Source organism: Papaver somniferum, chromosome 11, assembly GCF_003573695.1.
Source record: "Papaver somniferum cultivar HN1 chromosome 11, ASM357369v1, whole genome shotgun sequence".
Classification (NCBI taxonomy): domain Eukaryota; kingdom Viridiplantae; phylum Streptophyta; class Magnoliopsida; order Ranunculales; family Papaveraceae; genus Papaver; species Papaver somniferum.
This window is the reverse complement of record NC_039368.1, coordinates 112,282,931-112,295,819: the sequence shown is the minus strand read 5'-3', so window position 1 is coordinate 112,295,819 and position 12,889 is coordinate 112,282,931. Positions and strand designations below refer to the sequence as shown.

The window sequence follows — 12,889 nt, the reverse complement described above, 5'->3', positions numbered from 1 at the left end:
AATTAGTTAATCACCGTCATTAGCACTACTTAAATCAACAACATATTTAGCAATTAACAAAAGTAGTAGGACAATGAGTTCGGAAGATTGCTATTTGACGACCCTTTCTTACTTTTTTCGGCCCTCCACTAATGTTTCTGCGGATACGCCCAAGCAAACAACAAAAAAGAAAACGCGTTATTATTCCCGCTCTGTTTCTATAAACTAGACTTTCCATTCCTGCATCATCATCTCCTTCTATAAAACTTCATTCACTAGAGTTTCCATTCCTGTATCATCATCTCTGCAGTTACAGTATCATCAAATCTTTCCCGCTCTGTTTCTATAAAGATTAGACTCTCCTTTCCTGTATCAACAACAACATCTCTGCGGTTGCACTATCATCCCTACCATCAAATCTTCAATTTTGGGCTTAATCTCGATTGTAGTTATGGGTAAGAGAAGGATTGAGATGAAGAAGATTGAAGATAGGCAGAAAAGAAATGTGTGCTTCACTAAGAGACGCCACGGCCTATTCAATAAAGCCGCTGATTTGTGCCGTCTTACCGGTGCTGACATTTCTCTGTTAGTAATCTCTCCTGGTGGTAACCCCTACACTTTTTCTTCTTCTTCTTCTATTTCTTGGAATGATTTAAATTATAGGTTAAAAAATACCATTAATTTTAAAGAAGTAAAAGTTGCTGATGATGAGAGAACTAGGGTTTCTGATGATGGGTTTTGGTGGAATAACCTAAACCCAGAAGAAATTGATAGTATTGAAAAGTTGACGGCTGTAAGGAATCAATTACTTGATGTGAAAGAGAAGGTTGCACAGAGAAAGCAAGAGTTGCTAGCAGCAGCAGAACCAATTGCTACCTCTACTACTACTAGTACTTGTACTGTTGGAGAGATGGAGGAGGATTCTTCTCTGTTGGAGGATGATTTGGAAAAGTTATTATCAGATGCCTATGATGATGCTCCGAATTGGTTGCCTTCTATTGATGATTCGGGAATGTTATTTGAGGGTTTAGATTATGATGAGAGTTGGTTGCCTGTCTGTTGATGATTTAGAGGTCAATCTGAACTGAATTTTTGAAGGAGTTGGATGGGAATTAAAGTTATTGAACAAACTCTAGTATCTAGTTGTTGTTTATGTTTATTTTGTTGGTACCAAGTTTTTTTGTTATTAGTATAAGTGAGAATCCATGTACTTATTCTTTGTTGCATGTGTAGTTTGTGGCAACATATGAACAGGAACTTCAATTTTGTTGCATTCAGATTTAGTATTTGGTTGTTGGTTTTGTTTATACAAAGTTCTATTGTTGTTAGTACTTGATAAACTGCACTGTTTATTCTTTGATATTGAATCTGGTTAATAATGCATGTGTAATTTGTAGCAACATGAGAACAGGAACTTCAAGTTTTTGCTAAAAAATCTTGTTTCAACAACCATTATGAGTAACTGTTTTTTTGATTTAATGTACAGCTTGGAATTGACACAGTCCTAGTCCTTGTTGGCCCTGCAATCTTGTTGCTATTAAAACCTGCCAAGGATGCTGAGAAATCCTTCTCTTGCCTCTCCCTTCTTGGAAGCATTCTTCCCTACAAGTAAGGAAACCTCTCCTTTCTTGGAAGCATTCTTCCAGTCTACAAGTAAGGAAAACTTACCTGCTACAGAGCATCATGCATTTCTATACTTCCTAGTGATGCATCTTGATACCGGGAAGTTGCATTCACTGATGCCTAATGTCAGCTAAAATATACTCTATCTGGTCTTAATGTTATTGTTGAGGCCTACTTCGCCGATCTTGTTTCCAAGGCATACAAAATCCTCCACCTGATTAGTTTTGGAGTTTAGATATGGGAATTAGTTTCCTGATCATGGTTCTTGTCTTGTTCAGTGTTCTGACTTATGTACAACTCTACAGGAATTATATCATATTCCTCCACCTGACAGAACACAAGAAGATATACCTCTTCTTCTAACTGTACGATCCGCAAAAAGAACAACCGGCACCGCGGTAGGAATTGAGGTTTGAGTTGCCATTTTTTTTATCAGATAAGATTCAAACGCTGTTTGAGTTTGAAACACTTTTATTATTTATAAGGTATATGTGGGGACACGTTTTGTGAAGGGAAGTGGCAAGCCTATGAAATTCTTAGAAAGCTTAATGAGATGGCTGGATTCTCTCCAGATGAAGAGATTTAACTTTTTGAGGTTTGTTCTTCTTTGATATTTCTGTGACTCGTGTTTGTCTGCTTAGTTTTTTGTTCTGTACTCTAGCCAGAAATGCAAGTTTTAGTTATTTATTGATGCAAGCATCTGATAAGACCTCATCTTTTGATGGTAGGAAATAAAGTTTGAGCCCACAGTTACATGTGAGCACATATACAAGGAATTCACATTCCACACTATCCTTAATGACATCATTAACTTCTGCAAAAAAAAAAAATATTCTTTTTTTTCTCACTGTTAATTTTTGTTTCTATTTTGGCTTATAGTGCCTTTTTTATCTACATCTTTTAGCTTGACGATGGAGACATTATTTGTTTCCAGAAACCCCTTCCAGTCGATACTATGACACAATGCCGTTATCCAGATGTTCATTCTTTTCTAGATTATGTTCTGAATCATTGGGTATATGTGACTCACACTTTCTGGTAATGTTTAAATGCAGATGGTAGGAATTTGGCCAACTATACTATGAGAAGGAAAATAAACCCAGTTGAAGAAGCTTGAGCACATTGATATGCAATAATTGAAAACATTGTTTATTCTGCTGTGTTAGGTTGTATGCTTGAATTATCTGGAGAAACTGAAGGAAGATGATTTCTCTCTAGAGCTGTAACTATTTTCATGTTCCAAATGTCTGTTGCTGTCTTATTTTTTGAATTTTTTGTTTCTTTCTTGCAGTAACTTATGTGTCTCTTCTTCTTTTTTAAATGTATAAGGTAATAACTTTTGATAATGTCACGGAAAGAGTTGCTCGGCATCTTGGTTTGGATGACCCAACCAAAATCAAACTTACTCCTCAGATGAGGAGAAGAACTTGGGTACTCGGGATTGCTTGGTTTATGTTTATCACTTCATAGAAGATGCATCTGAGACCCAAAAGTGTTCGGTAGTAAAGACTTTAGTCCCAATGTCACTACCAAAACCTACCATATCTTGATATACGAAAACTTAGCTGCAAAGTCTAACCATATTCTAGATCTTAACTTAGCTGCTAATAACAGACTCAATTAGTGACCTTTCCAAGAAAAAACCTCCTGACTGATAGACGCATTTATGTGTCTATTTTGTTCTCAATGTTCTGTATTGTTAGACTCGATTAAATACTGATTGTGTTATTTTACATTTTTGTAAATGTTTTTGGAAAAATAAGCTCTTGCGGCGAAATTGGCTCGAAAAGTGGTGTTTTACACCCTAGGATAGAGTACTAAAGACACCCCAGAAATGCACCGGAGGAACCCAGAAAAAGTGTTGGAAACACCCCAGAAAAATTACTAAAGACACCCCAAGGGACATGTGTTATTCGGACTCCAGCAACGGATAAGGGGGCGACCACTGGATAAGGGGTGACCTTCTTCGCAAATTCAAAAAAAAAAAATTGGCGGGAGAATGGAGAACACTTCTGCAGATTTTTGATCGAATTGTTGAACGTGTTCTAGGGAGATTCAATGGCTGATTTTTGGTAGATAGTTGTGATATGGCCTATTAAACACACTGTGGGCGTTTGGTTCGACCAGAATTGGCTAGAATATGCTAAATAATTCACGGGTTGAAAACAGGGCAGTTCGTATATATCACGGGTTTCATGTGATTTGGAGGAGATTCAACGTGTTTTGTGCGTGCATGGAAGACACTCACAGCCTGTTGGAGCGTGAAGGAGTTAAATATGGTAATTTGGAGGCTTGAAAACGCGTGAGAAGATGAAACAGGAAAGAAAATATTCCCAGAAATATTTTCTTTACTGCCGAGTTAAAAAGAATTATATGGAGTGAATGAGCGAGATTCGATGGGTCTGTTGGCTATAAATAGGTTGCTGGGGTTGAGTAGAAGGGGTGTCGAGAGTTTGGGGTCGATAGGAGAGCTCAGGAGCGAGAAATCAAGAGTTGATGAAACTCTGTTTCTGCTGCTGCTGATGATGAAGAACACCAAGAACACGAAGAACAGACTCGCAGGAACAGTCGTTTATCAACAGTGAAACAGACTCACTGGCACTTCTTCTGTGTCGTTTATTTTGGACGCTTTTTGTGGGTCGCACATTCACTGTTTTATTATTTCATCACCATTCTCATCCTTGTAAACACCCTTTGAGCAATAAAAATGAATTTTGAGCGTGTTTTCAATATGCGGAGCTAGAACCCATCACTGGGACGACGGAGGAAGCTGTTTTTCACCCATGTGGTAATTCTATTTAATTTCTTTATGACTATTTGCACTATTATAATTGATTTATGATTTTTCTTGATTATTTGTAATTTCGTTTGATGTCGCATGCTTAGTCTTAGGTACTTTTGATGCGTCGTGCTTGTGATTTACATATAATTCTTTATAAAATCTACCTTGGCAAAGATTTAGAGTCGATGTTTGTTATTTTATGAGCTTTAATTGTCCGGAATTAAATATTGAACTGCATGAATGTGAGAATTGGTGGAATCCCGAGTGCCAGTAACTCTCTTCATCTTGTTAATATTTTTGTATATATAATTTTATTAAATCTAAAATTTCATTTCCTTCACAAGTCTGAAACGAATCTTTTTACCACTATCACTACAACCATTTGAAAATACATCAAATTTTGGCGCCGCCGACGAGGATTTGTGCTTAGGTAGAATTTTTAGGTTTTTATTATTTTTTATTATTCCATTTGTTCTTTTTACGTCTTTTTGGTTGTGTCTTTGTATTACAGGTTTGAAGTTGGATACTAAAGACCTTGGAATCAAAGCTTAAAGCTAAAAGAGAAGGAAAAAAGACAAAGCAAAAAAATAAACAAAAAAAAGAGAAAAAAAAAGAGAATTATTATTATTTTTTTAAAAGAGACTTTCCATTTTATTTTTATTGTAATTATTATTATTATTTTTTGTATTTCTTTTCATTGGACTGGACTTTGGATAATTTATTTTAATTTTAAACCCTACGAAAGGGTTATATAAAAAAAAAAAAAATTAAACATAAACTGTTTGCAGGGAAGGAAGACGATTACAATATCGTCTCGGCCCCTCGGGTTCGCACACTGACACCGGAGTCAGTGGCCCGAGTCGACTACAACGGTTCTTTGCCCGTCTGGTACGGGAGGTAAACTTCTAAACACCCGCGAATCTCCTGTCAGCAGGTTTACTGTCTGCCTTAAGGTGATTATATGTTGAGGACTGAACCGGCTGCTTTAATTTCCTAGTAAAGGGAAAGAACTGGCCATATAAGATAAGGGTTCGGATTTCATCACCGTTCCCTTCTTGCCCGCCTTAGGTAAACGAAACCTAACGCGAACCCAAGCTTAAAATATGATTAGAACGAGACCGATAGGGTAACGATCTTGGTAGGAAAATCTTCCGAAAAATATTGGTTACTCTTTTAAGCATACTTCAAAGTTCTTGATGGTTTCTGTAAGTTGAATGCGTGACTGCGCCGCCTTGTGATAGCGGTGAGGCCTTGGGTATCAAAGCTCCACTGAGCTTCCCTCTCCTCGATTCAACTTACATTAGCTCGGATTGGTTCCAGAGGGGTGTGCTCAAATTGTAACGAATTCCTTTTCGAAGGAATAGAAGCTGGTCTAGAAAACAATATAAGTGGAGCCATCATGCTTTTTGTTTGCTAGATTCTATAGGTTTGATTTGGTCGAGTCAGCCTTGTTTGTGATTGTGTAGAATTCCCTTTCAATTAAGAATGTCGAACTGGTATGATATAAGCCAATACAATGATTATCGACCTGAATTTGAATATGGACATCATCCTTTTTATGACCATGTTGGGAATAGTGGTTGGGAACGCCATCCTTTTCAAGGTTATGGTTCATACCATAGTGAGCCCAATTACTATCCACACGCGAATTGGTCTTACGAGCAAGAAAATCAGGAACATTATAGTACTAGTTACGCGTTTTTGGAAAATTACTTAAAAACTAGTCCTGATTATGATATTTCTGAATCTGTTCCTTCCCTAGAAGAGACCCAACAACGGATTAAAAGGACGTATAAACGTTTAGTTGCAATGAATAGTTTAAAAGAAGAGTGTACACGATATTCTGAGATGATAAACGAGAGTAGTGAACGTATAAGTGTTATGCTCAGTGAAATTCAGGCACGTCTAGAGGCAGAAAATGAACAGTTAGCTAATGCTGCTCGAAATGATCTAAATTTCCAAAATAGTGTTTCTAATTCTACCCTTGATATAAATAGTGAATATTTGCCTAATTTAGAGGACGAGGTTAGAATAAAAGACACTACTTATTTAGATAAGGTTCAATCATCTTCGTACTATTATGATGAGGATAGTAGTAATGAAGAATCTGAAATGTGTAGGCATAATGATCAGGAATCTATTAATCCAATTGAGCTTTACAATGATTCTAGTTCAAATCCAAATAATTTTTATGATTATTCACCTATTCAAAAGGACGAGGATTTGATTAGGGATACCACCGTTTTAGACGATGTAGTTTTTCCTTTTGATTACGAAGCCGATAATGCTTTAGAGGAACGGGTTTATTCCGAAAATGTTGTTTTAGAGTCTAGCGACTTAGAAACAATAGTCTTAGACGAAGAAAATGAACTCGTAGAGCTATTAAATATGATTAAGGATGCGTCGCTTGAGTATAACCTCGAAGGATCAATTGACTATTTTCAGGATTCCAATGATCTAGAAATTAAGGAAATTGTAGCTAGTCTATCTAGAGATACCCAAAAATCTAAGTTTTGTGGTGATTATCATTCTCCTTGTGCCATACCTTTAGATCTTACAAAGATCCCTCATTTTGGACTTGATATCTCTGCCTCGACCATTTTACAAGATTACCTCATACTCGTTTTTCCGAACCTAATGATGTCCAGGAAGAAGTTCAGTCATTAGAAACCCATCCTCTGGTTGATGTGGTTTGCCCAGGCAATAATACCAAGATTAAATTTGTTTTACCAGCAAATAGTTTGCTTCCAATTGTGGGAACGTATAAATTTCAACTGTGTCACTTATTAAGTTCTGAGACTAAGCCTAAGTACTTTAGGTTGATAGAATCGACACATTTTCTTAAGAATGACCACTACTCTCATTGTGGTCAGTTATGTAAGTCAAACCTGATTGACTTAGAGGATCCTCAATTATTTAGGTTATTGTTTTGTGCTTCTAAGTTCTTATTTGAGTTTTTCCAGACTCTAGGACCTAATGATTCGGATCCCACCTATGAAGAAACGCAACCAATGAAAATATTTTATTTAGACCCTTTCATAGAACCTGAACCTGAACCACAATTAGATATAAATATCTTAATCAGGAAACTAGATAAGGGCATGCTATCCTTGTTCACTTTCTTGGGTTAGTGTAGTTTCCTTTAGTCAGCTCTTTTTGGTTTTGAAGACCTACAATTATTTCAACTGTTACTTTTTGATTCTATGAGATGACTAATTCCTTCCGATGTCTGGCTGAAGACTTTAAACTTAGCGTTTCTTGGGAGGTAACCCAATCTCATGCAACACGGTAATATCTTTCCTTAACTCTTTTGCTTCAAATAGTAACAATTTCTCTCCTTGTTCATGCTTTTAATTTTATCCTTAGAACATTGAGAAAAATGTTAGATTTAAGTTTGGGGGTATGTGAGAAACTTTTCAGTTACAAAATAAATAAATAAACTCCAGAGCCTAGAAATTTATGCTTATTAAGGTTGGCACTAACAAATCTAAGTGGATGGGAACATCTTGGTTATAGGAGTTGAGGAACCAATCTGATTAGATGGAAACATCGAAAGAGTCTATTCATAAAAGCACAGAGCTCAGGTGTTAGTAATAACATGATAGTTTCACCATATCTCGTTGAGTCCTTTTCACTTCTATTCTTATTTTGTTTTGTTTTTAAACTATGTTTCTCTAAGAGAGTAGGTGGGTCCCACGATTCAAGTTGTTACCACTGCTAGGGTAGAATAGACTGATTGAGATTCTTTAGTGGAAAAAAAAAAGAAGAAAAAAGACCATACCAATTAGACCAATCGGAATAAACATTAACACTTGGATAGCAATATGTGTGTGTTCTCCCTGTCTCCATCGTCTAAGCAAGCGTGGAATGCAGGACCCGTGGGAACTATCATGTAATCTGCTGACAAGAATCATGCGCTTGGATCCAAAAAGATCTATTCATGTCGTTAATAAAAAAAAAATTGTTCTATGTAGTCAATCACTGGTTCCCTTGTATATGCCAGTGTGTTGATATTAGTCAGACCGGTATCTCAGTCCATTAGGATAGGTTCATCCTAGTAGTGGCCTTCAGACAGATATGGGAAACACCATTCACCTAGTAAACATCAAAACCATCTATGTTTTTCTATATCCATCTCATTATTTATCTATGTGATTAGTTTTGACTCCGGTTATGATGTCCATAGTGAAACTATCTGAGTAGAGCTCTGTCACTTATATATGAATTTTGGAATTTCGCATCAGGGTACTTCCTCCTATAGTCAATGTTTGTATGCCAACCAAGGAGATTCTTTAGTGCCTTCTAAGGTTCTGCGTAGATAGCTAGGTTTTGGAGTAAATGGTTTTTTGTGGGTACACCTCTGATAAACCCACCCGAGATTAACTCGGTCACTTTTCAAAAATGAATTTTTCTTGAGGACTAGCAAATAATAAGTTTGGGGGTATTTGATAGACGCATTTATGTGTCTATTTTGTTCTCAATGTTCTGTATTGTTAGACTCGATTAAATACTTATTGTGTTATTTTATATCTTTGTAGATGTTTTTGGAAAAATAAGCTCTTGCGGCGAAATTGGCTCGAAAAGTGGTGTTTTACACCCTAGGATAGAGTACTAAAGACACCCCAGAAATGCACCGGAGGAACCCAGAAAAAGTGTTAGAAACACCCCAGAAAAATTACTAAAGGCACCCCAATGCATGTGTTATTCGGACTCCAGCAACGGATAAAGGGGCGACCACGGATAAGGGGTGACCTTCTTCGCAAATTCAAAAAAATATTTTTGGCCGGAAAATGGAGAACACTTCTGCAGATTTTTGATCAAATTGTTGAACGTGTTCTAGGGAGATTCAATGGCTGATTTTTGAGCTCAACAGGGTCTAACCCAAATGGCTAACCAACAAAGTTCAGTTGTCTTCTCTAAGATTTAAACAAGGAAATTACAGGATCATGTGAAGAAACATTACATACATAGAACTTAACACAAACATAACATGAAAAATACATTCACATGATGAAACTGATATTTAATTGAAGAAACTAACATTTAAACAAAACCTAAGAACTAAACAGTGAAGCATAAGTTGAAATTGGAAAACAAAGAAATCTAAAACTAAACCTAATTGACACACTGGCTAGTCCAGGCATGCGTCAATTCGTCACCCAAGCATTCAATTTATACATGCAAGCTCAAAAAAATCAAAAACCCCCAAATCAGTGAAACTAGGGTTTTACCAAATACGAAATTCACTCACCTAACTCTCTGATTTCTTCTTCTATTTCGTCGACCCATGCTTCCATATCTTCTTCTCTATCTTCCCATACCTTTGATTTCTTCTCTAACTAACCTATATCATCAACCCCTAAAACTAGGGTTTCAGAGAGAAAGAAAGATCGAGAGGTTGATGTAATAGGTAGGTAGAGTGATGGGTTTGGTTGTTATACGTGGTGGGTATGGTGGTGATTGAGGTGGAGTTGGTGGCGGAGCAAGTGGTAGTGATGGCGACAGTGCAGTGGAGTTGGTGGAGGCGCTGTGAAGAAGAAGAAGGTGGAGATGAAGAAAACCCGATAGAATGAATTAGGTGTTGTTTGTTTTGGGAAAATATGTTAGGGTTCTAGGGTGTGTATCGGGAACATCAAGATTTGATGTCTTGCAAAGCTGAGCCGTGGGTAACATCTTCTGGAACGGATCTAACGGCGAGATGGAGACAGATCATGAGCGACCGTTGGATGCAAAAATACAACGAAACTGACGGCTCAAGATCGAGTAAGGTGCTGTGGTGTGAAGCGGTTGTAGAAAATTTGATGTATTGGCGATGAAGCGACCGTTGGATTCAGATGAGGATCCAATCTGACGGCTACAGGAGAAGTGGGTTGTGAATTTGGGTTTTGGTGTGGGAGATAAGTTGGGCTTGGGGTAATTCCGAGCCCATTTATTCTTTACGATCGATTTCCTCCTTGTTGAGCCCATTTCTAGCCTTTTGGTCTTGCACACAACATTCTTCACAGCTTCCTTGCGTAATTCTTCTCGGCTTCCACCACTTTTCTGCTCTTTTCGCTCCGTAATTCATCCAAACTTTATTTATTACCTTAAAATGCAAAATTAATTAATAAAAATATTTATTCTTGAAAACAAAGAAAATACAGAATATGGGATAAAATGTAGAATTAACGCACAAAAGATGAGTTAAATGCCAAGAAAAATATATAGAAATATGCACTTTTTAGCACTCATCAAATACCCCCAAACCTGAATTTTACTTGTCCTCAAGTAAAACAAAACTAAGGAAATCCTACCTATACCACTGTCGCTGGTCTCTCGAATGCATTTAGCGTATGCATTAAGCCTTTTAAACCACTAAGTGTCCCTAGTGGACGAGTGAAGTCTCGTGAAGGTTTGCTTAGAACGTACCTACAAAGTTCTAGGTCAAAATATAAGCTCAGATTCCATCAAATGTGACATGTGCAAGTCAGTTTAAGCTCACAACAAAATGGAGATGTCAATCTAGCTATCAAAGGCACAATCCTAGCACTGATAACAAATAAAGACATGTGATAAGAGTGTAAAGTGTATCTACACATGTGTAAAGAAAGATCGGATGTTATGACTACTAATCACCAAGAGATAGTTTTTAGGCTAAGAACCGAATTCTAAGCCAAGCTAGCTGTCCGGCTTTACGAGAATTGTGAATGTTCACCCAATGAGTTGGTGATATTTCAGTTTACCCGCGTTATACTGCTCTACACACTCTCTATTTATAGCATACAAATACCCAATTTTTTCAAACCCTAAAATTAGAAATTAGGGTTTTTCAATTCCCAAAATTTTTCACCTAAACTTTGAATTGACGTCGACCCATGTCTCTTTTCTTCTCTCTCGGTCCTTCTCTGCCTCCAATTGCGTCAATTGCTCCCTAATTCGAGGTGTTTTATCAACCCTCACCTAGGTCAGTTGGTGAGAGGAGTTAAAGCAACTCGGCTAGGGGGATGGTGTGGTGTCGGGTGATGATGGTGAAGAAGTGATGGCGCTGCAGAGGTGAGGTGGTAGAGATGGTGGAGCAGGTGGTGGCAGGGATGATGATGGAGTTGCAGACGAGGGTCGGGAGAAAGAAGAAGAAAGAAGGAGGAGAAAACGATTTGGGTTAGGGATCGTTTGTTTTGGGGTATAGATATTAGGTACTAGTGTGTTGAGCGGGCGCATCAAATTTTGATGTTTTGTGACTCTGAGCTGCGGGATGCGAAGATGGTAGGTAGATCGGACGGTGATGCGGAGGCAAGCGAGGAGCGACCGTCGGATGAAGGGATACAACGAAACGAACGGTGCTAGATTAGGTTAGGTGTTGTAGTGTAAGGCGGAGATATCAAACTTTGATGAACAGCAAGGGAGCAACCGTTGGATTCAACTACCATCTAATCTGAAGGCTTGGAATTTCAGCGCTGTGGTGCTTGGCAGAGACTTCAGATTTTGATGCTCTATGAAGGAGCGACCATCGGATGCTTCTGAGAACTGATCTGATGGCTGAGAACGGAGGCGTTTTTGTGTGTAGAAAATGAGGTTGTGTGCACCATTCTTCGCGGCTTCCTTGCGTGATTTCTCCCGGCTTTTCACTACTTTTCTGCTCTTTTCCGCTCCGCAAGTCATCCAGATTTTATTTATTACCTAAAAATGCAAAATTAAGTAAGAAAAATATTTATTCTTGAAAACAATGAAAATACAGAATATGGGATAAAATGTAGAATTAATGCACAAAAGATGAGTTAAATGCCAACAAAAAGGGATAAATATATGCAATATTTGGCACTCATCAAATACCCCCAAACCTGAATTTTACTTGTCCTCAAGTAAAACAAAACTAAGGAAATCCTACCTATACCACTGTCGCTGGTCTCTCGAATGCATTTAGCATATGCACTAAGCCTTTTAAACCACTAAGTGTCCCTAGTGGACGAGTGAAGTCTCGTGAAGGTTTGCTTAGAACGTACCTACAAAGTTATAGGACAAAATATAAGCTCAGATTCCATCAAATGTGACATGTGCAAGACAGTAGAAGCTCACAGCAAAATGGAGATGTCAATCTAGCTATCTAAGGCACAATCCTAGCACTGATAACAACTAAAGACACGTGATAAGAGTGTAAAGTGTATCTACACATGTTTCTAGAATGACCTGAAGTTATGACTACTAATCACGAAGAGATAGTTTTTAGGCTAAGAACCGAATTCTAAGCCAAGCTAGCTGTCCGGCTTTACGAGAATTGTGAATTTTCATCCAATGAGTTGGTGATATTTCAGTTTACCCGCGTTATACATCGATGGCTGCACCCTCCTTGCTTATTACAAGACTATTTACAACAAAAAGATGACTCTTTACATGACTCTTATTTACATTGATTACTCTCTTTTATTTTTGGAACAAGAGAGAACTATTGTCTTTAACATGACAAAACATGGAATAAATAAATACTTGATATTTATTTATTTATTTTTTGATTTTTTTTGATTTTTTTTT

General features: G+C 37.5%; 1 protein-coding gene and 1 long non-coding RNA gene across 3 annotated transcripts; both read left to right on the top strand.

The window, feature by feature from the left end:
- Window positions 1–430: 430 nt before the first annotated feature.
- On the top strand, window positions 431–1,591 carry LOC113324930 (MADS-box transcription factor 51-like). Its single transcript, XM_026573204.1, has 2 exons — window positions 431–1,033; window positions 1,466–1,591. The coding sequence occupies exons 1-2, from the start codon at window positions 431–433 to the stop codon at window positions 1,589–1,591; spliced, it is 729 nt and encodes a 242-aa protein (XP_026428989.1).
- A 351-nt stretch (window positions 1,592–1,942) lies between these two features.
- On the top strand, window positions 1,943–2,956 carry LOC113321554. 2 transcript variants are annotated; one of them, XR_003346749.1, is made up of 4 exons: window positions 1,943–2,000; window positions 2,088–2,197; window positions 2,769–2,824; window positions 2,932–2,956. It is a non-coding gene; the product is annotated as an uncharacterized LOC113321554 (long non-coding RNA). The 2 variants fall into 2 exon arrangements; XR_003346750.1 differs by having other exon boundaries at window positions 2,658–2,824; window positions 2,932–2,952.
- The last annotated feature ends 9,933 nt before the right edge of the window (window positions 2,957–12,889 follow it).

What these genes read in the sequence shown, in the direction of transcription:
- LOC113324930 (XM_026573204.1), top strand. Translation starts at nt 431, where the DNA reads ATGGGTAAGAGAAGGATTGAGATGAAGAAGATTGAAGATAGGCAGAAA. An exon ending in ATGATGAGAGTTGGTTGCCT is followed by an intron (nt 1,034 to 1,465) that starts GTCTGTTGATGA and finishes TTTAATGTACAG; the next exon opens with CTTGGAATTGACACAGTCCT.